We start from the raw sequence: 24,103 nt of genomic DNA on the forward strand, positions 1-24,103 counted from the left end.
CAACCTCCCTAGAGTAACACTCTCCCTGGCGGACCTGGAAGCATCTGCCTGTCAGGAAAGATCGGATCCACCCAAGCGCAGCCCCTGAAACTCCTCCATCATTCAGACACTGTAGCAGGATGGAATGAGCTACAGTGTCGAATGCTGCGCTTAGGTCCAAGAGGATCAGAGCCATAGTCTGGCCCTCATCCACTCCTTGCCGTAGAGATTCAACTGCCATCAGCAGTGCTGACTCGGTTGAATGCCGCGGACGGAATCCAAACTGCGAGTCATGAAGCAGGGAGGCTTCCTCTACAAAGCTCATTAGCTGAAGGTTAGCGATTTTCTCAGCAACCTTCGCCATGTATGGCAAAAGAGAAATTGACGTGCAGCAAAGGAGAAGATTTTGATGGAGAGAGTATCTGTGAGTGCCTTGCGGCTGTTTTTGAATGGTTCCAGCTTAAGTGCCTCAAGTGCAACTCAGATAAATCTGAGGTACTCTTCTTCGGCTGTTCATCTGATCCAGATTGGCAGGAAAGGTGGCCGGTCAGCATGTTCCCTCCAGCGGGCTCGTCCCAGCTGGCAAAGAACTTGGGGGTCAAGATTGACAATGGTCTGGCGTTAAGATCTCAGATCCTTGGTCTTACGGGAACATGCTTTGGCCTCCTCAGGATGCTCCGTAAGTTCCTTCCACTGCTCTCTGAGGAGCACAGGAAGATGACGGTGCAGGCCTTAATAGGCTCAAGATTGAATTATTCCAACGTCCTGTATCTTGGCCTGCCGGAATATCTCTTACAGCGGCTGCAGGTGGTCCAGAACTCGGCCGCAAGGGCCATTTTTTGTCTGCACAGGCGAGCCAATGCTTCTGGTCTTCTGCAGTCACTGTATTGGCTGCCTATCCATAAGCGGATAGCTTTCAAGGTTTTGACCCTGGCCCATAAGGCGCTTTATGCCTCGGGAGCCAAATATCTCCAGAAGAGGCTTGCCTTTTACCATTCGGCCAGATCTTTGAGGTCTGAAGCACTGTTCCTTGCTGTGGTTCCACGAGTAAAAAGGGCCCGGATTGGAGGTCGCTATTTCAAGCTGTTGGCGCCACAGCTTTGGAATACTCTGCCCCTAGCATTACTTAGTACCTCCAATCTGTTGAACTTCAGGAAGGGCCCTAAAACTTGGCTTTTCGCCCTTTAGGTTGCTCTTTCCTCTTTTTGCCTGGTCTGTTATTTTACTGTGTTGTGTCTTTTTCTTTTGTTACTGGTTCGTTAATAAAAGCGCTGGGACACTACATGGAGTAGCCATGCGCTATATAAAAACCAAAGTAACATAACATAACATAACATAATATTGGGCAGGAATGGACAGGGTCACTCGACTTCCCACGTCCATCTATGAATTCTGCCATATTAAGATCTAAAAAGAGATCAGTTAGGCTTCCTGAGGAACACTCCCTAATCTGCTCGCCCCAAATGCAGTCCCTACATCACTAGCTGCCTTGTTATCTAAGTGACTTCATCTGGCCTATCCCACATGGCTTCCATAGCAAGAAATGTAAACATTCTTTTCAAGTATGACAGCCAGGGTATTCTCAAATGCCCAGGTGATTTTAAAAGTTCTGTAAGGGGAAGTCTATAGAACTCCAGCTCAAGTGCTGTCCAAATCCTGTGCCAGAACAGTAAAGGTCCTAGCTGGATTGTGGATTGTGTAGGGGCGTGGTTTCTTTGCTGCTGCTGCTGCTGTTTGTTGCCACACTGAGGCGGGCACATGGGGCGTGTGTGGCCACGTTGGATGAGTGCTTTTCCAACTCGTTCACCTGTTGTCTCGTTTCCTCGCGAGGCATCGTGATGCAGCGCAATGCACCGCTGTTAGCGCAGTGGGCGTGTGATTCTCGTTTCCGCGGTGCTGCCGCAAACTCGCACATGTGAGCAGCACCACGCGCGGTCAGCAGAGAGCGAGGGTGGCGTATCCCGCCACTCGTCGCCAGTGTAGTGTCAGGGTGCCAGGGGGCCCTTGTCCTGTTTATTAACTTTGCTCGGGGACAGGAGCGCGGCGCGTGAATAAGGCAGCCCACACCGCTCTCAGCGTCGGATGTGACGACCACGAGCGGCCTCTCCCCTTTTATTTAACTCTGCAGGCCACGCCTGGCCTGCGGATGTGGTGGGTGCATGTTAGTTGGCTACTAGACCGCCAACTGTTACAAGCCCCAACACTCCCCAGCTCATGAAAAAGCAAGCTGGCGAAGCGCTCAGCCCGGCAGACACAATCTCTCCAGCCCTAATGGGCTTGTAGTAATCTGGTGAGTCACACACTGCTTTTTCACTCTACAGAGACTCTGCCATATCCATCACTGCTCTTTACAGCACGTGTTACACCACACTAGGTCACATTACAGTTAATGGACCATTAAACGTGCTCGATGGGTGGTCGTTCCTACGCCTACCTGGTGCCCAAGCAGTGGACTTTCCTCGCCGAGCCCCAGACAAGTTGCGATTCACTGACCATCTTTCGCAAGAACCTGAAAAACTGGGTATTTTAAATGATTTGTTTTTCTATTCCACTGTATTGCCCTACCTGTTGTTATAGAGCTGGGGAAGTCTATTCGGGGAGCTGCGTGCTATATATGATTTTATAATTGTGAGATTTCTAATAATAATGGCGTGTGGAGTCACAGTGAGACATGTTTTATAATGTTTTCTTCGCGTGCATATTTTTTCGGCAATCAAATCTTCAGTGCTGCATGCCTAATGCGGCTCTCACTTCTTGAGCACATTCTGGTGTTACGTGTGACAAGCTCTTACTCTATTCTAATCATGTATTCCTTTGAGACTTTAAAGATGTCTCTGTGTGGGAAACCTGCTCTGAGTGGATTTCAATAGTAATGTACCCTTAAATCCCTATTTATTTTACCATCAAATGTCCCACCGAGTTTTACATCTGGTAAAATATGAAACTGCAGAGGTCATAAGGATTCTAAGGGCTTCAGCAGTCAAGGTCTCAGAAAAAAAGATAAACAAGGAAAAAATCATCTGCAATCATTTCATCTTTGAGTAACCTCATACAAAATAACCACACACCTAAAAGAAAGATGACAAATCATCCAAATTAAAGGAATTAAGCAGAAATACAGTATTTTTTACTAACGTTATAATACCTCATTGGCTTAATGCATTCTCTGCAGTGGTTTTGTGTGTAATCAGAGAGAAACAGAATTGAGGTTTGATTGGCACAGTTGGGAATGGTGATTTCTCTATTATAGTGCTATGAGAATGCAGTCTTTGATTTAAAGCACTGTGAATATGCACTTTGTTTTATAAGCGAATTACACGCAATATTAAATAGGCTGTGCAAAGTGTACAGATATTTAGGGGCCGATTTTGACTTCAGGCGGTGCGGGGGCAGGCGGCATGCCACCGCCACAAACCCACACCACCAAGAGTCGCTGCCGCCCGCCCACCACATTACAACTTAAAAGTGGTCTGGCAGGTGGGCAGCATGATGGTTCCTGCGGCGAGGCCTCTTTCAAAGCTCAATGGGAACACAACACATGGTTCCTGCATGGCATGGACTTTAATGTTCATGCCTTGCAGGAACAAGTGTGAATGCACACAGGGGGGCACACACCCTGTGTGCATCCACATGGTGTGAGGCACCAGGAAGCCCTGTAGGGCTCCCCTCTGTTTCCTCTCCGCCATGGTTTTCATGGCATTGGACCTGCCATGAAAATTGTAGCAGAAAGGAAACTTGTAATATACTTGGTGGGACCATGGCAATCCCACCAAGCTTATTGCGGCCACAGGACCACTGTGCCACCTCCAGGGAATGCAGTCCGACTTCCCTAGTCGTAATGGGACGGTTGGACCGCTGGTGCAGTGGTGACTGGACCGCCACCACTGTGCCACCATGACTCTGGCGGTGGTCCTTGGACCTCCAGATTTGCAGTCAGGTCCTTAGTGTTCATCAGGGCTGGACTGGGAACAGCAGCCAGCCCTGGCAGACTGCTGCTCGGACCGGCCTCGGGAGCAGGGGGGTGTCGGGAGTGCTAGTGAGAAGCACCGCTCCCGCTTTTGTTATAGGGGGCCGATATTGCAGCACTGCTGCAAAATCAGTCCGCAGTAACAAAACCAGACCCCACCTCTCTGGCCCACCGGGGAAACGCTCGGTGCCCTCTAAGGCCAGTCCGGCACTGGTGTTCATTATAAAGCAAGTACCAACCTTCAACTGGAGGCGTTTTGCAGCAGTTTGAAGATATTTTTAGAGAGTCTCACTATACCAAGCGTGTCTTTTTTGGTGGTTATCTGTATATGCATTTTATTGGTTGGCTTTACTCACATGAAAGTGTCACGCCAAGTGTCAAATATTTGGTAGTTGAATGTCACTCATAAGAGCACTTGAACCATGAAAAAAATCACACAAAAGTACTCTGAAAACTTGCCAGCTGTGGCACCCACGCCTCTGGAGAAACAAAAATACATTGGGGCAGATTAACAAGCCCCTTGCGCCTCATTTACGCCGCCGTTGCGTCACTTTTGTGACGCAACGGCGGCGCAAATCCTGCTCCATGGTGCGGTGGTACTTACAACGTGACGCATCTGGGAGTCACATTGTAATGCCTTGCGCCACACGTAGGCGTTCCTGTGTAGGGGGGGCGTTCTGGCGCAGGAACGCCTCCTAAAAGTGGCTGAGTGAAATCTACAAGATTTCACTCAGTCACTTTAAGGCCCATGCTGCGTCAAACCCTGCGCCTGCTTGAAGCAGGCGTAAGGATTGACGCAGCATTAACTAGATAGGGCCCTCAGAGCATTGCTGGAGCTGCGTCGCGCTTGCGACTCAACTCCAGCAATGCGTCACTTTTACGGCACAGATACGTGACGCATCGGTGCCGTTTTTGCACCATGGTGAGCCACATTGTAAATGCGGCGCATCCATGATGGCGGAGCTGTGGCGCACAATAACTGGCGCATCCCTGCTGATTTGCAGGGATGCGGCAGTTATTGTAAATTATGCCCCCTAGTTACTATATCTCCCCTCTTTCACATTGCTCGTTTCCTTTCTAAAGCCGGTGCCTCTCTCTTCGTCCTTTCTCCCATCTGGTCAGTTTCTCCCTCTCATTTTCCCCCACTATATGTCTCTCTTTCCAGTTCCCTCCTTCACCTCGCTGCCACTTTCTCATAAAGCGACCTCTCTATTCGTAGGTAAACAAAGACGTGTGCACGCGGATCCATCCGCACAGCTTCCCTTCCGAGAGGAAACATCCAAACCTCGCAGGGACCCACTGTGAGCGTCGCTGCTCGTTTCCCGCCAAGAGGATGGATTCGGGCGCGTGCTCTCAGTTTGGAAGAGAGATGTGACTCTCTGTCACCATTATTTATTCCGGCCTCCCTTGAAATGCATAATGTTTTCCTAGCCAGCTTGGCAAACTGCAGATTGCTTTTCAGCCCAGGCCTGGGCTCTCGGCAGAGCCGAGCTGCTCAGTGATGAGATTGTGATGAGGATGAAAGCGTCTTTATACTGAAAGCGCCCTTTCACCTCTTAAAAAAAAAGAGTAAGCACAGGCTGAGCCAAGAGGCCTCTTTGGTTCTCTGATCGCGCGTGTGAAAGCCTCGCGCAGACCCAGAAAGCGGATGTGTGAGGCTCTTGTGTAGTTGCTTTCGGAATCTTTGGAAGGTCGGCAAACAAGATCACACAGTGCAACATTGTGTGACTCCCTTATGACGCCTGTATTGACATGAGTGTGTGTAAAAACACGTGTGTAACAGAGGAGCGAGTACAACAAAGTACAGAGGGGCAGATTTATGAAGGGCTTGAGCCACGTTTACGCCGCCGTTGCGTGACGCAACGGCGCGGAAACGTGGCGCATCCCTGCGCCCTATTTACAATGTGACGCATCTAGGAGATGCGTCACGTTGTACAGCACTGTGCCATGAGGAGGCGTTCCTGCGCAGGGGGGGGCGTTCCTGCGCAGGAACGCCTCCTGAAAGTGGCTGAGTGAAATCTATGAGATTTCACTCAGTCACTTTCTGGCCAATTGTGCGTCAAGACCCTGCGCCTGCTTGAAGCAGGCGTAAGGCTTGAGGCAGCATTGAAAGAATAGGCCCCCCCCCGGAGCATTGCTGGAGCTGCGTCGCGCTTGCGACGCAACTCCAGCAATGCGCCACATTTCCGGCACAGATGCGTCACGCATCTGTGCCGTTTTTGCCCGATGGTGCGCCGCATCATAAATGCGGCGCACCATGGGTGGCGTAGCTGTGGCGCACTGTGCCGCATGTTAACCTGCGCATCCCTCGGGATGCGCCAGTTAACATAAATCTGCCCCAAAGCATCTTCGAAATGTGAACTCCCTCTATGTTCTTTGCATTTCGCAGGTGGATCTATGTCGGTGAAGGGTATGAACTGCGTGAAAATTTGAAAGAGAGGCCTCTTATTGGCTTCCTTTGTGGAGTCAAAAAGTAAATTACGATCACCAAACAAAAAGAAGATGCTAAGTTCTAACCCTCATTGGCAATAATGCCCTGGGAAAGAGCGTTATTAGCCGAGAAAATATAAATTACAAAAGCGTGGTTAATCTAGCTAGTTAAAGAGCCTGCAACGTCCTCCTTGCCTGCATGCACAAATTGTGGAGGAAATCAAGTGCTTGGTTTCTGTAAGAAAATATAACCCTCAAACAAGCACTTAAACTAGAAGACACATTTATACCAATATATAAGAGCAATATTTTCTATCCTTAGGATACAATAAACCAAGGAAGAATGGTCTTGTAGAGTCCCATCTTTAATTCACATGTAAACATAGTCAGACAGTCATTAGCCACTAAAGGGATGAAGTTTATTTTGTCTTAACACAGATGGGTGGAGATTGTCAATGGAGCAAAACACTGACCATCTTCAGGGAAGAGGTGGTAAAAGATTCTAAACCTATGCTCCTGGGTGACAGAATAATACTTATGCAACAGAAAAAGTATGGCAGGATGAATGCCTTACTGACTGGAGAGGCATGGGTACAGACACACATAAATAACCATATTTATGATAGTATGATGATCCGAAATCATGATCTGTTAATACCGATATAGTAGCCATATCGGGGAGAAAGGTAGAGATGAAAAACAGCAGAAGATTATCAACAAGGAATATCTCAAATATTAACAGCAATTCATAATGTTGGCTTATGCCTTGCTTCAGTGTGCAAACAGTAAATGGTCTTGTAAATACAAAATAGAAGAAAGGCATGACGTAGTAGATTCAAGCAGGGTCTATTCTCACCGTCACCCCTGGATATATGGTACCAAAGATGGAAATCAACGTAGTCCAACATTTATGCCGAAGGGTGCAAGCCACACCATATCATGTTTGCAGAGGAGTGGCAGGTATCTCACCAAGGGGATTTCTTGCTTTTTCATTTTAGAAGTTACCCCAGGCAGGGTCGGACTGTCCTAGGTGGCAATCAACTTGAGCCCGATGGGCTGGTCCCACAGACCAGTATGGGTGCTGTTTTGTTAGCAGTTTGTGGGCGGCTTTATGGTCGGTTGGCCGGTGTTTACTCGTGATATCCCAGCTATTAACACACTCTTTGCCTGCAGCAAACCCAACTCCATGCAGTCTCCCATACCTTAAAAAGTTCCCTTACAGCATGTCTTTGTAAGTTCAATATTGACTTCATGTTTAAATGTGGGCTACTATCTTTTAGCTATCTGGTTTGCTAATTAGGGCCGCTTTTATTGTTGTACCCGGGCTATTTTTTGGTCTAGTCTGACCCTGCCCATTTGGACTATATTATCGGAGAACCAGAGGTGATGCCAGAGAAAGTATTGGTACTTAAATGACAACTGTTCTTTTGATCGGCCACAGGGGCTTATACAAGTTCATGCCTGTGATATGTCACACAATGAATGTATGAATTAATGAACAAACAAATGAATGAATGAAGTGATTTGTTAAGTGCACAGCTATCCCAAGGAATGTCATGGCACTGCGTCTCTAAAGACAGGCTCACTAATAATAATAATAATAATAATAATAATAAAGACATTTATAGATCGCATGGTAACGCCATCCCGGCGTGTCCCCGTGCTAAAAAACAGTGAAGACAGAACTCGCCAGGGGAGAGGACAGTGCGAGGCACAGGACATTAAAGTAGACTTATGAGGAGAACAGATGAGTTTTCAGTTGACGTCGGAAAACAGTTTCCGAAGGCTCTAGGCGGAGACTGATGGGAAGTTTGTTCCATCCTATAGCAGCCGCCACTCTAAAGGACCGACCTCCCATTTTTTCTCTCCTATAGCGGTGGGTCACAAGAGTGCCCATGCCGCCCTATCTGAGCGATCTGCGTGGTTCATACGAGGTAACCAGACCTGCCAGATAGTAGGGAGCTTTATGCCACAGGATCCGATGACATATAAGGAGGGCTTTGAACATAATTCTTTTTTTCACTAGGAGCCAGTGGAGGGCCTCCAGGGCAGTTCTGGAGTTGGCTCTTCTTGGGAGTCTAAGCACTAGCTTTGGACTGAGACAGAAAAGATGAGTTTTGAGATCTTGGCAGAATACTGTGAGATGATGCGAAGAGATCCTGGAAGTCTTTTCCAGGCTTTACTTGCAGTACCACTAAAGACCACTCACCAGCCCTAGAGAGGCGGAATGTAGGTACCACTATAAGCAATGCCACCGCAGAACAAAGAGTTCTGAGAGGATTATAATCAAATATTCTAGAAATCAAGTACATAGCACGGATGTATGACGGTACAACGCGTACCGTTACAACGCGTCCCTTTACTACGCAGTTTTAACAACGCTAGTCATTACAACGACTTGCGTTGGGGGGCGCTGATAGTGAATAGTTTAATTTACTATTCCAACACCAGTCCCCGTGGATAGTAGGGAAGGTGCTGGATAGTAAATTAAAGTATCCCCTATCCTAGAGAGCCCTCCAGCGAAAATCGTTGTAACGACTTTCGTTGTTAAAGCTGCATCGTAACGGTCCCGCTTTGTACCAGTTACGTTGTAAAGGATGTTTCCCACATAGCACCATGCATGTAGAAGGTTCGATTAATAACAGTCAATGGCTTGAACAGAATAATTTCTTAACAGGAAGCCGATGCAAAAGGTAACCAGAAACCCTCCTCAATATGTCAACGATAAGATGAGCCACTGTGGTTTGCAGCACCTGGGTCTTCTAATCTTGTACTACAGCACGCAAAGATAGAGGTGGTTCATATATGCCGCGGGATACCACGGAGCAGGCATTGTCTTGTGGTCTCCTGAATGTGAGGTCATTACGTAAACACAGACTTGACGTGTTCGAGCTGATTACTGATAAAAATTTCGACCTACTGTTTCTAACGGAAACGTGGTTAGACCAGTTTTCCGACTCTGACATTATCGAGGCCACGCCGGAGAACTACTCCTGGGTCAGGCAGGATAGGCCAGAGGGCGTGGGAGGGGGGATTGCGATTATTTTTAGGAACACTTTGGGCTGTTGCTTAGAGCGCACGCCGATCGTGGAGAGTGAGGCGGGCCTTTTTACGATTAAAATCAACGGGGGCACGACGGTCAGTGGATGTCTGATATATTGGCCGCCAGGGGCCTGCACAAAGTTCAGGGAGAGCCTGCTAGAAAGCCTCATGGAGGCGACCCTGCGCAGGGACAAATTCCTCCTATTAGGAGACCTGAACTTGCACCTAAATTGCCCAGAGGACACAGGGGTCAAGGACTTCTGTCGGGACATGCTTGCTCTTCAACTGGATCTGAAGCTATTGGACCCCACGCATCGACAGGGACACCTTTTGGACCCGGTCTATGCTAATTGGGGAGGTGTGGAGGTGTCAGGTATAGAGCCCATCCCCTGGACCGACCACTTTCTGGTGGCATTCTCCATACAGAGTATAAAAACCAACAAAGCCAGCCAGGCACCCCCTAATTATCTTAGGAGGAAGTGGGCTAAATTCTCGGTGGAGGATTTTAATCAAGCTTTAAGTAGGGACGGTCAGCCTGGGGGCGAAGACATAGAAACAGCGGTCTCTAACCTGAATCAGCGCATCACTGAAGCGCTTGACCAGACAGCCCCACTTTGCCGCACATCCATATGTGCCCGGAAAGACCGTTCAGCCCCATGGTTCAGTACTGAGCTGAGGCTAACAAAGGCGGACTGTAGGCGGGCAGAAAAAGTCTGGAGGGTGTCTTATGATAACAAGGCCAGGGAATTGTTTCTGGAAAAAAGGCGCCTTCACCATAGGCTGATAAAAAAGTCTAAGGGAGCCTACTATGCTGGACAAATCCAGGGGGCGAAAGAACTCTTCGGCATCTATAAATCCTTGACCTCGGTAAATGCACCTACAGAGCCGGAGAGTTGCTCAACGGAGTCATGTGACCGGATTGCTGAATATTTCTCCGCTAAGGTAGAGAAGATCTACTCGACTTTCCCTAATCCGCCGACAGGGTCTGACCCTGAGGTAGCATTGGGGGACACGGGGACGGCAGGGCATATTACATACTTCCGCACCCCTCCTCTCGAGGAATTAATAGTGGTGTGCCGCTCTGTCAAATCAGGGTCCCCGTGGGACCCGGTGTCGCCAAAACGCTTGGCAGATAGTCTGGAAGTCCTGGAGCCTTATATAAGGCACGTCCTCGACGTCTCTTTCGGATCGGGAAAGCTGCCTGAGGGGTGGAAACAGGCGGTGGTGCTCCCGCTCAGGAAGAAACCCCACTTAAGCTTCGAGGTACTAGAGAATCTGAGGCCCATCTCCCTCCTGCCTTTTCTGTCAAAAGTGGCGGAAAAGGTGGTCAACACCCAAATTATGAAGCACGTGGAAGAGAGGGGACTGCTCCATGCGACGCAGTTTGGCTTTAGGCCACGACATTCTACCGAGTCCGCCCTTCTTATGGCCACGGAACATCTGAGAGAGGGTGTGGATGCTGGCCAAACTATGGCTTTGATCCTGTTGGACCTCAGCGCGGCGTTCGACACTGTAGCGCATAACATCCTGCTACAGTGTCTGAACAGAGGTGGCATCTCTGGCACCGCGCTGAGATGGATCCAAGATTTCCTCAAGGGGAGAAGCTTTCGAGTCAGGCAAGGAGACTGCTATTCAAGGGGGGTGTCTCTGGGCCAAGGCGTGCCACAGGGCTCGTCATTGAGCCCAACCCTCTTTAATATGTATGTCGCGCCTGTTGCCTCGATTGTGGAGAGCCATGGCCTCCAACTGGTCTCTTACGCCGACGATACGCAGCTGGTGATCTCCCTATCGCACGCGCCCTGTCTTGCTGCCGATGGCTTCCGCTCGTGCATGAAAGATCTTGCCGAATGGATGGCCATCAATTGTTTGAAGCTGAACGGCAGCAAGACGGAGGTGCTGGTGGTGGGGAGAGCCCAGTCTGCCTGGTCGTCGGCATGGTGGCCACCCTGCCTTGGACCAACCCTAACCCCCAGCCAAGAGGCACGCAATCTGGGGGTGTGGTTCGATGCGGGTCTTACTTTTGGCCCCCAGATAAATCGGGTGGTGGGAGTCTGTTTCGGGATTCTGAAGAAGTTGAGGAAAGTCCTTGACCTACTCCCGATTGAAGCCCGTCAAATCCTGGTTCATGCTCTGGTGACAGCTAGGTCGGACTGTGGGAACCTGCTATACTTGGGGGCTCCAGAAAAAAGCATGGCTCGCCTGCAAGTGCTGCAGAATGCGGCAGCGCGTTTGATTCTCAGACTGCCTAAAAGGGCGCCTTCTAGGGCGGCCCTCCAGCAGCTACACTGGCTCCCGGTGAGGAGAAGAGTGGAATACAAAGCCCTCTGCACCTGTCATCGCATCTTGAATGGCAGGGCACCCGACCCTCTGACTAAATTGATCGAAGTGTACAAACCAACACGTGCGCTTAGATCCACAGGGGTCGGCCTACTGAGGATCCCGAGAATCAAGAAAGCCCGCATGGGAGGTAGGTCCTTTAGATGCCTAGCGGCAACTAACTGGAATAAACTGCCAGCGGACTTGCGCCTGGAACCGGAGGAGGCTAGGTTCCGAGCGAAACTTAAAACACTCCTCTACACTAAATAATTGTCCGCTCAGTTTCTGTGTCCCCTGCTAACTGCCTCTCCCACTTTCAGCGCGTGGACACGCCGGTGTGCGTAACGCAGCGCTCTACAAATGTCCCAATAATAATAATAATAATAATAATAGTCCAAACTTGATGTTATGTTATGTTGAGCAGGATATATAGAGTGCACAGCTATTCAAAAGAGTGTCCCAGTGCTAACAGAACAGTAAGGGCAAAGAAAATACAACTAGTTATTTACTGGACAAAGAGCTAGGATTTAAGCCTTTTCCTGAACAGTCTTTCATACCGCATTAGACTAAGTTCTAAAGGAAGGTTATTCCAGGCCTCTGGCCTCAAAAGAGAGAAAGCGCACCCAGCAGCTTTTGCAAGGTGAACTATCGAACAGTGGACAAGTGATCATTGGAGGAGTGCAACTTTCTCAAAGAGCTGTTGTAAGAAATCCTAGAGGACTACTAGTCTGTTCCCAAGTGGTGTAGATCTCTGTGCACTAGAAGATAAGTCTTAAAATGAATCTGCTTGTGTACAGAAAGCCAGTGCAAATTCCACAAATGTGAAGAAATATGCATCCTTATAGGTAGATTGAGAACAAACCCAACAGCAGCATTCTGTTCTGTTTGATGTTTCTTCCCTAGTTGTTGCGGGAGACCATCATATAAGGCATTGGCATAGTCCAACACGGACATTACCTTTCCAAGACCACTGTATTATGTATTGGGGCCGACAAGAAGTGCAGACATTTCCTGAGCATGCGTAGTATGCCAAAACATTTGCCAACCACAAATTAATTTGAATAATGAAAGGACAATTCTTTATCAAATTCCACACCTAGAACTATTTCCAATTGCCTATTGGGTTGAGGCGCCCCAATGGCCAGTGCACTTCAGTTGAAAGAGGTTCGCTCAGCAGAAACAGCAGAGAGGCATGGTTTAATATCATCTTGTTCAACTGGCACCCCCTTAACAAATGTGAAAACAATCTAGGTATCCTCGGCGTAAGAGTTTATTTTGGCTCCAGAAGACTCAACCAATTCACTAAGAGCATATCAGAGCATGGACTACACTTTTGCTTACCTTTACTGGTAAGATGTTCAGAAATTTCCTCATTGACTAGAGTAAACTAAACAGGTGTCTATCACTGGCAAAATTGGGAAGTTCAGAAATAACTTATCATCTGTTTTATCTCCCAGATTCTAGCATCTGGATTAGAAGAAGGAAGGGGGGGTACATCCCCCAGGCCATCTGTTGTTAATCCAATGATCTCTGGCCTTCCTAAACATTAAAATCACAGCTCTGTTCCCATTGCACTAAAGATAATCTTGTGCCTCCATTGTAGAATATCCTGCATACAAATAATGAATGACGAGATTTTGTCAGTGGCAAAATAGTCAAACGAAAGGAGAAGGTGGGTGTCATCAGCACAAGAGATGGTCACAAGGACTTTCAATTCGATAAGATTGGCAAATGGTGTCATGCAGATGTTAAATAAAGTAAGGCTCAAAGAGCCCTGCGGCAGTCCACAAGCTTGCCTCTTCCCAGAGGAGTAGTGCAAGCCATGTCTCTTGTTCTGTTCTTTCAAGAAAGGATTTACACCAGCTCCAGGCCAGATCCCCAATACCTATCTCCACTATCTGCAGCAATAAAACCTGAAAACCATGCGGTCTCAACCTGTGATGGAGACTGAGGTTTAGTATTTGGTGCACACAGGATTCTTTTCAATTTACGTCAGAGACATTCAAAACTTTTACGTCCCATAGTGGAATTTCTCATATGTCATACCTGGGGAGAAAAGGACTATAACAGTCGACCCATCCTAATTCAGGTGCAGAACAGTGAACACCAGTGGGGCTGGTAGTCAAGTAGTCGAAGAAACAACAGGCAAGGTTTCGTCCCGATGAGGTTGAGGATCCACACGCAGAAATGGAGTGGTACCCTTACCTCTAAATTTTGATGGAATAGAGGATCGCGAATATATGGACGTACTCCCACTTTGCCAAATTTTAAATGTCTTCCTTTGTATCTTAAAGAATACCCATGTATATTTGCAAAAATCCCATATTTTATTTTTATTAACATTCCTTCCATGACCTTCTCACCTTGTACTATATCTGCATCTCAAACCATAAATAAATCTATTATATATTTAAACCAGAACAGCCTGGAATTATTAGAAATGGCTGTAATTGCTGTGGCATTGTCTGAAGCAATGTAGAATTATAATGTAATCAAGATCTTCTAGTTTAAAAAAAGAATCTTATTAACTTTTTTCCATTTCATGTATTTCAGAGTCTGATAATAAGCAGGAAGACTTCTGTACTAATTTCATGACAATGAATTTTTGCATTAATCTCCTAAGGTTGCCCATGCATATGAATAATGTTGAGACGCCTTTAAAATCAATAGGAAGGAAACTTGATTTTTCAGTCACTTTTGGACAACATCAATTGGGTTCTGAGAGAAGAGACACACTTACTAATATAAACAACAAGTGCTGAAAAATTGTAGAACCGGATGATCTAATATTAGGACTATCCATTTACAAAATAATGAGATAGTGAACATTATTTTAGCTGGTTATTACATGCCAATCTACTCTCACTCAATCAATTAAATCAGGGAATTGTAAGCGCGCTACTCACCTGTGAGGGTCTCATTGCGCTGAGGGGGTGGTGGGGGGAGGGGGGGTGGGTGGGGGGATCTGCAGATTTGTTTAGCTGAAGAGCCCGGTCTTGAGAGTCTTCCTGTAAGTGTTCAGGGAGGGGACGCGTCTCATGTCCGCCGGTAGCTCGTTCCATGGTCTTGGCTGCAATGTGAGAGAAGGATCTTCCGCTTGCTCACATTTACTTGGCCAACATAAGGCTTGCAGAATATTTTGAAGAATCTTTGGAAGGATTATTGCTAGGATATCTACTGATGGTAACCACTGCAGCTCCCAAGAAATAATCTCCAATTATCCCTTTACCTGACTTTCCCTATTTGACGTCCTCAAGATTTAAACCTCTCTCCTGACCCTGTTCACCATAGTGCTGCGTGTCTTTGTAACATTTTCCTGAAGTGTACAGTAGGTCCTTTCACCTTCACATTTGTAAGATTGTTGTCTGATTGTGTTAGTATATTTACCAGCTATATGAGAATGTCAAAGGGGTATGCATGTTATTATTGCAGTTGTAGGTTTTTTGGAATGCCACGTTTTACATCTTTTTGTAGGGGACTGGACTAACTACCAGTCAACAGACTGTAATCTCTGTGGGGTCTCCAGACACATTTTAGAGCATGTTCATTTTGGGTGCCCCGCACTGTACCATTTCTGTCGATGTTTAACCACTGCTCTTGAAATATGGAGTGTGCGCATAAAAATATACCAAGCATTTTTTATATAACCTAGCAAATGAAATGATGTGTTTAACATTTTGTAGCTTTTTAAAAATGTTTTATTTATTGATTCGGTAAATTATTTTCCATGTAAAGTGGATTTCATTGTAATTTTATATAAAAGTGGATGTCATTGTAGAATTATCTATACTACTATTATAAAGGAAGAACTTTGAACCTGAGGCGGGTAAACTCGGGAACCACAGCGCCAATCCAAACACCCGATACATCGTTGTAATTGGCAGGGTCTGTAGATGGACATAGGCTATATAAAAGAAAAAAATATACGTTATTTAAAATATTTACCTAAAAAAAAAAAAGTAGTCCCTTGTAAGTAGCGCCGACCGGCCGCGATGTGCGTGCTGACATCAGGAGCCAGGGAGGAGCAGCGGACATCAGCGTGGGGAGGAGCGGCGTACAGGCGGTGAGGAGCGGCGGGGAGCGGCGGACAGGCGGGGAGGAGCGGTGAGCGGCAGATGAGGAAGGTGAAATACAAAAGCTACAGGCGGGGAGGAGCGGTGAGCGTAGGTGAAATACAGGCGGGGAGGAGCGGTCAGCGTAGGTGAAATACAGGTGGGGAGGAGCGGTGAGCGTAGGTGAAATACAGGCGGGGAGGAGCAGTCAGCGTAGGTGAAATACAGGCGGGAAGGAGCGGTGAGCGTAGGTGAAATACAGGCGGGGAGGAGCGGTCAGCATTAAATGAAGCAAAAGAGGTACCAAACCGTGCATTACAAAAGTGAGAATCGTGAGCCAACAAAATACAAGAGCTAGCAAACGGTGCATTACATGAGGAAAAAGTGACACATGCAGGTTACAAAAGCGTACAAACGAAACATAGAGGTATAATACTGCAATATATGAAGAAAGGATCCAGGGGACCCACGGACATTACAAAAGTGAGTGCATTACAAAAGTGAGAATCGTACAAAAGTTAGAATCGTGAGCCAACAACATACAAGAGGTAACAAACGGTGCATTACATGAGGAAAAAGTGGCAGGGAGGAGCAGTGAGCGTAGGTGAAATACAGGCGGGGAGGAGCAGTGAGCATTAAATGAAGCAAAACAGGTAGCAAACCGTGCATTACAAAAGTGAGGGCATTACAAAAGTGAGAATTGTGAGCCAACAAAATACAACAGCTAGCAAACGGTGCATTACATGAGCAAAATGTGACGTGTGCAGGTTACAAAAGCGTAGAAAGGAAACATAGAGGTATAATACTGCAATATATGAAGGAGGGATCCGGGGGACCCACGGACAACGTCGGGGCGGGCAGGGGTCCTGAAGCATGATTGCTCCCGGACAAGGTCGGGACGGGCTGCTAGTAACTTATAAATAAATAGAATTGACTGGAGGTGGGAGCCGATGTCAATATATATATTACTATTTGTGTGATAATTTATTCCCCCGATTGCTTGTGATCATTTCTGTCTCATAAGTAAGGAGTAGCGGTTGATATGTCTGGTCTACCTGTCTTAATGAACATTCATAGCAGACATGGACTGCTGTTTGCAAAGGCGTCATCCTGCTAACCTTGTGCCCATGAATGTCTGTCAGTGATGTGTATGGTTAGTGCTACAAGATGCTGACTGAATTAAGGGCCCTGAGCTGTAGCATCACAGAAAATATGTTATAAACTGGGTGGGGACATAGCTATAGAAAATGAATGATGGTCCTCAAATGTAAGGTCTGGTGTTACATGCTAATTACAACAAGAAGGCTTTAATGAATATATTCATTGATTTTGCAGGTATTGTGACCTAATGGAATTTATATTTATGGACTGCGGCAAACTAAAATAATGGAGCTGTCCATGAGTTATCCTGTTCGATGTCATACCCAGCGCTTCTTGAACTTTCTAAGAAACAGCACACTCTGTTTGGACATACTAACCCTTCGATGAGAAGGAATGAAAGGATGGGATGATCTAATTGCCTGGATGTACTCCATCTAACCAAGAAACTGATGTGAAGGAGTCCAGTTTCTGTATTGAGAAAGGGCATGGCCAAACCTTTCTTCAGACTGCAGAAGATTCTTCGACGGACACAGTTTCTTCTTTTCTTCCTCACTGCTGCTTACCTAATGGCCGGAAGCCTTTTACTCTTGCAGAGTTCTCGCTCAGTAATTCTACAGAGCATTCGCGGGGCATCAAGTGTACAGGCTGTGCCAGGTTCGGGCATGGTTCTAGAAGACCACATGCTGGAAACCAAAACTGTGCAAAATGAACATTTTACTCCCCATGTTCTGGTTGACATGAAATGGATCCATGCTCCAGTGCCTAGTCCTCAGGCAGATCAGAGATACGGGCCCCGCTGGTTGATCTCCCGTAACTCAGAACTACGACAACTACGACGAAGGTGGTTTCATAGTTTCATGAATGACAGAGACCAAAGGAAGGGGGCCAAACAAGAACTAAAGCATACATCAATTAACAAAGGTAAGAATATTCCAAGTATAATCTAATTAATGTTTGCTATGCTCATTTAGTTATAAAAGTTAAGGTTTATAAGGTTATTAGCTCATGACAATGGGCACTGATTGGAACTGAAATAGCTCAGTTTAACTTGCATGGATACATTGTTGATAAAATAATGGACAACAGTGATCGCCACATACACAATGGCAAAGCTCTGCAAAGTGGTTTGGAAAATATTGTCTGGTTCTTTGTGGAATTTGGGTTTCAGAATCATAGTGGCAGCAGAGGAAGCCCTGCAGAGCTTTACAACTGTTGCATCTTCTTGGATTATGCAGCAACGTTATAAAGTTATGTAGCAACCTTATCTGTGGAAAAAGCGTCAATTTTGCAGAGCTATCTCTGGCAGTATTATTTTCATCCATTTTATCAACAAAAACATTGGGAAATCTGCAAATTGTTAAAATTATAGGGCAATTTTTTGGGCAAATGCTATGAATTTAAAATTATTTTGTAAAGGATGTTGCCAAAGAGTCACATACATCAACTGACCCTCACATTTTATAGCAGCATGTGTAGTTGACCTGAGCGTAAAATGTCAAGCTATGCAGATACTGCAGAAAAACAGTTTTGAAGAGGCGGCTTGCTCTCAAAAGACTTTACAACATTAAAAAAATTAATACACTTATTGGGCAGGGCAATAATATTTTGAAAAACAGCATTGTGTCCGGAGTTTGCAATTGGAAACATGTTAGATAAAAATAATTCACAAAGCATTTATAAACAAAATAATTACAAAGATGGAAAGTAGAAATTTATAAATTTAATTGAAGAAGATGCTGTCTTAGAAATAAAATAAAAAATAGATATAAAGGGAGAAATGTATGGAAAAAGAGAAAGAGGGAGACACATAATCAAATATAAAGAGTTTAAGTATAAATCTCATGCATACATAGGTGGGAACAATATTAGAAAAATATTAAAGTTTAGGAGACATATGAAGACAGTATGTATGATCAAAAATGTCATCTTGGAAACTAGAGGATTGATTACCAATACATTTTCTTGATTAGAAAATTGATCAATGGTAACTAAAGTATATCTTTTAATGAGGATGTAGGTGGAAGACATGCAATATGAATCCTGTGATTTGCACAAAAGCCACTCACTAGGAAAGAAAAGATAGTCTAGAAAAGCTTTCCAATATGTAGTGATTTCCTGATATTCAATAGAAATGAAAAATATTAATTCTTTATTGCTGTCAATACAGCTAGTCGTGCTAAAAGGTAAAGAAATTCCAAAAATACATTTTGAAAGTAGGTGGCACATTTAACTTATGAATATGAATGCAGTTCATAATAGACTTAATAAACATAAATGTAAGAAATTGGGTTATTAGTTGAGAGGGGTGAGTGCCCAACTCAAATAGTAAAAACAGTCCATGTCAGAGAGAACCACAAGAGCCATAAAATACATCAGCGCTTAACCTTGCTGTAGCTTCGCATAAAAGCAACTAGGCTTAACATAGAGCCAATGTGCAAAGTATTTATGCATCAATCAAGCAAAAACTAAAGTAAAATCACAGCACCAGAAAAATCCCAAACCAATTTAGGAAAATAGAGTACATTTAAATAGATAAAATCAAAGCAAAGCGATAAAAAACAATAGTTAGAACCAGAGTTATGAATTATTAAAGTTTTAAGGCAAAATAGTGACAAGAAGCCCAAAGTGCCAACCGCTGTTATCTGGTCACTTTGGACTGGGTCAAAGTTAAATGTTCAGGCTGACCGCGATGGAGCACAAGTCTCATACAGGGTCTAGGTTTGTCTCAGTGGAAAGTTCACCTTCTAACTTAGTCCAGTTCCACACGAGGAGCCTCAGTTAGAGCTTCACATTAGCAGGGTGGTCATTGGCGGTGCAAAGTGCTGGCCACCTGTCGGAGCTTCATGTTAGCAGGAAACGCAGGGCGCTTGTTGTTGAAATGAAGAGCACTGTGAAGGTGAAGTCAGAAGTCTATAGTCTGGAAGGTCATGTCGGATGCTGTTCCAACGGTGGCTTCAGTAAAGTCCGCTTGCATTTGCTAACAGACCTGGAGATAGTTCTTTTTGATGTGAAGAGCCCAGAACCTCTTGAGTTTCACCTAGAGTCCAGTTCTTGCAGTTTGCAGGTTGGAAGAGTACACTCAGACAACAGCCAAGGGACCACGATCTGGTAGGGCATCTCCTGTGGGTCAGGGTCCACTCCAGCAGAGCCCAGTAGCAGGATCCAGGCAGGTACAGTTGGTGCTGGTCAGTTGGACCGTTGCTGGGAAGGCCTTTGGAATAATGCTTTGTCCATGTAGTTTAAACAAGCTGGCAGCCAACTAACCCTTGCATTTACTTCTTTGATCCTGGGTTAAAGGCAAAGTCCTGCCTTCCTTCAGGCTTTAGGCAGGAGGGGAATCCTTCTTCTGAGTCTCTACAGGACCAGGAATATTCTTATTCTAGGTTCTGAGGGTGCCATTTTTATACTCAGTTCCAGCCTGTGTGTGGGGGAGGGGCAATCCCGGGCCTACTCTCAAACTCGTTCTGACTAGTTCATTCCTATTCCCTGGTTAGGTAGACAAAGGTAAGAGCAGGCCAGGTAATGGGTTACTTTTTGAGTGCTGTAATTAAGTTCCTTTAAAGTATAATGGAGAAGTGTGGCTCACTGGTTAGAGGAGGCAGACCCTGATGCAGAGGTCAGACCAGGGTTCAATTTGTCGACGCGGCAGGGTCTTGAGCTCAAAAATGTCCACGGACTCGATAATTCTCGCCTCGGTGCCTACTCGAATCATGGGTTCACACTCTGCAACTCTGGGCAATAGCTTGCTTAATCTCCACTACGGCCCCACCGCGATGGGATGCCTGGTCTTCACCTTGGGGATGCCCAGTAGGGGTTATCTCGCAGGGAAAGCCAGGACGGGTTCCCAAAGCAAGCGCTAAGAGACCTGTCGGTGATTTGGCACTATATAAATCGAAATTAACATAACATAACATAATAAGGGTGGGGCACAATGCCTCCCAGTCACCCTGTCAAGAAAAAACAACTTCCTCTTCACCCAGGACATCTTTGTCCCCTGACTGAAAGGAATACACATCACACCACAGGAGAGCCATTAACAGTCATGTGACCCTAGAAACATCGAGAAAGGAACATTAGGTTTAGGGAGAAAAATTTAAACTTTCTAAAAGTTTGCCTTGCTACAGTGAAAAACAACTTTAGGACTAAAAGACGACAAAAATGGGTTCAGCAATGGAAGGAAATAATCTGTAGTTACCCTGCAGAAAGGGTCAGGCCCAACAACAAATATTAGCAATATTAGAACTTTATACCATTTAAGTGGTGTACATTGTAATATACTATAAATAAAAAAAAAATACTGTAGAGTTTAAATGACCTTTAGTCTACATTTTATCCCATAAAATAACAGACCAACAGATAAATCACTTTCTCGCTGCCTTTTAATCTCAGATATTGTTCTTGGGGATATGCATTGGTGAAACTCGTTATAATTAAATTAAGCTTTGCTATTATACATCCTTAAGAAAGAATGTCATTTTGTAGAACAATCTGAAACAGATGTGGAATAAATTTGGGAAGTAATTATATTCGATATAATACTTTTTAATTTTAAATATTATGTGAAAGCATTGCTGTGTATTCAAATCTCTAAAAGGAGAAATGTTGCTTAAGAAATCCAAGAAATAACTTTCTTGTGCTTTTCTTTCCCAAAAAATCAACGGTTAATTAATTTTTATAAGTTAATTAACTCAGATCATAGAAAAGGCAATACTGTTAAAATTAGACACTTTAGATAATATGACTTATTACAATAAATCCCAAGTGTGATTATATAACAGGGATTTCTTCAGTTTGGGCCAATTATTCATGTGCATTATTTTATTGAAAGAGAAATGACCCTTAATATATTTTGCAAACGAGCCCACTTTGTAGTGCTATTGAAAATATAATTATGAAACAAATTGCAGGCTTTTTTGTTAAACACGTGATATAGTGTAACACTAAGAAATTTGACTGCCCACCACCTGTTTTTGGCCTTTGAAATATACTCAGTGCAATTCTAGAAGGTTTCTTCTTCGATAGGAATTTTTGACAAAATGCAATCCAAACCTCTAAAAACATATACTGATATCAGACCAAGTAATTAGTGAAATTACTGTTTCTTTGATTGAAGCACAATTCATGTTAATGGTGATGGGAAGATCGTCATCTAATCAAACACTTATGGCCATATTACAATGGCGGTCAGACATCGCCGCGGGCATTGCATCGCCCGACATGTAGTCGGCAGTTCCACCTGCCACAAATTAATGCAACCGTCGAGTAGGCGGTCAGAAAAATGCTTTTTTCCATTGAGGCTTGTGCTGCAGCCGGGAAAAAGACTGCAGCATAAGCCACAATGGAAAAAGGCAATTTGCAAACATCCATGCACCATGTGCCAGGCACCATGCTGTGCCTCACACATAGTGCAAGGATCTTTGGGGGTCACCACATGTGCCCCCTGGGCCCATAGTGAAGGCCCACAGGAGCAGGGACCCTGCTTGAGGCCCCCACAGTCCCTTTTCATCTGCCTTCAGATGGCACTTGAACCACCATGTTAAGGCAGAGGGAAAGGGACATTGTAATCCCTGCAGCGGTGCCTCCGCAGGCACCACCCCTATTGTAGGAATTACGCCCCACCATCCTTGAGCTTGTCGGAGACGTCAGTCGATCCCGCAGATGGCTGTGCACTAACCTACCGCATCATAATGTGGCGGTCGGACTGCTATTCTGGCTGCGGAGCAGACCACCACAGACGACCTGTCGGTGGCGGTCTTTTCGATATCCTGATCAGGCCTTTAGATATATTTATATTTTAAGGCTCGGGTAGAAGTTAATATATTTAAACATGGATTCTAAACACAGACTATTTTGTTTTATAAGAACAAAGTTTACAGTCAAACACCTTGGAATAAAAGGTAACTTCAATTAATAGAAGTGGTAGGTAGAATCAGGATATGACATATACAGTAAAATATCATCAACATAAGGTTTAAAAAACCTCTATTTTCATCATTGAAATTTGAGAATTATTTATAATATGATTCAGGAAAGGTTTTAGACATAGGAGAAATAATAATGTGGAACATGTCTAGCACTATGTAGTAATTTAAGATATGATGAAAAACGATCCACTAATAAAAAATACTGATTTCATTTTACATCATGCTTATCATATTATTGAATTAAGGTCCAAATCCTTACCTGGCACTGTTTTAAACAAAATGGCCCAATTAATCCTGTCAGCAGCCTTTTCAGCATCAAGTGATTTTGTAGTGAAGGAATGAAGAAGCTTTCAATGTAATATTTATTAAAGCTTTAGCATTGCCTGGGGAGATACAGCCATGAATAAAACCAGATTGATCATGTTTTAGGAGAGATCGAATAAAAGGCATTGTAGCCAATAATTACCATACATTTTACCATGACTATTTATCAAGGATATTGGCCTAAAGTTCGTAAAATTTTGATTACCTTTATCTTGTTTGAGAACAATGTATTGACTGCTTCCAAAAAAGACCCTTTGGCACTTCCTTCAGATATAAAAGAGTGAAACATTTTAATCAACTTGGGAGATAGTACATTAGAAAATTTGGAGCTGAAATCTGTTGAAAGTCCATCGGGACCAGGATCTTTAGCTTTCCTGAAGGAGAAAATGGTATTCTGACTTCTTATAAAAGTAATCTTGGCTTCTAAGGATTCTGTAATTAAGATAACATTTATTTGTTAAGGAAAGTTGAAGAAGTAATGTTCAAGTACACACTGGGTAGGATGAATATCTTCTCAATACAAATGTTTCAATATTGTTAATGTGTTTTATTGATGTTGTTGTTAGAGATAGAAACAGTGAAATTAATGTCATTTAATATGGTTTTAATACATTTCTGTTCATTTTTCACTTTCCAGTTTACTGACATTTTGCCAATTCTATTTGGCACTCAAAATATGTCACTTTTATATTTAAAAAAAATATTTCCAGTGCTTAAGGAAGCAATTGTGTTCTCAAACTTTGCAAAAACAAGGGCTGACAGTATTTAAGAGGATGTTGATGTAAAATTGAAATGCTCAAAAGATTTGACTCTCTGTGGTCACTACATACCAGCTTGGAGGGCAGCTCTCCCCCCACTTGGATGGGTGTCTGTCTGGGAGAACAAAAGAAGGGGCCTGTCCAGGTGTCATTTGACATCTGCTTGTGACTTCACATGCCCCTTTGAATTAAATTAAGTTCCAGGCCACA

The 24,103-nt window shown here is 44.7% G+C and overlaps 1 protein-coding gene across 1 annotated transcript in view; it reads left to right on the top strand.

Annotated features, from left to right (window-relative positions):
• WSCD1 (WSC domain sialate O sulfotransferase 1) overlaps positions 1-24,103 on the top strand; it is a 335,167-nt gene that overhangs the window by 99,268 nt on the left and 211,796 nt on the right. The window contains exon 2 of the mRNA XM_086954536.1: positions 17,122-17,808. Coding sequence (XP_086810662.1) covers positions 17,373-17,808 — 436 coding nt within the window. The 5' untranslated portion in view covers positions 17,122-17,372. The remainder of the gene's footprint in view (positions 1-17,121; positions 17,809-24,103) is intronic.

The sequence above is a fragment of the Lissotriton vulgaris genome, chromosome 2_1 (genome assembly GCF_964263255.1).
Source record: "Lissotriton vulgaris chromosome 2_1, aLisVul1.2, whole genome shotgun sequence".
Taxonomy (NCBI): domain Eukaryota; kingdom Metazoa; phylum Chordata; class Amphibia; order Caudata; family Salamandridae; genus Lissotriton; species Lissotriton vulgaris.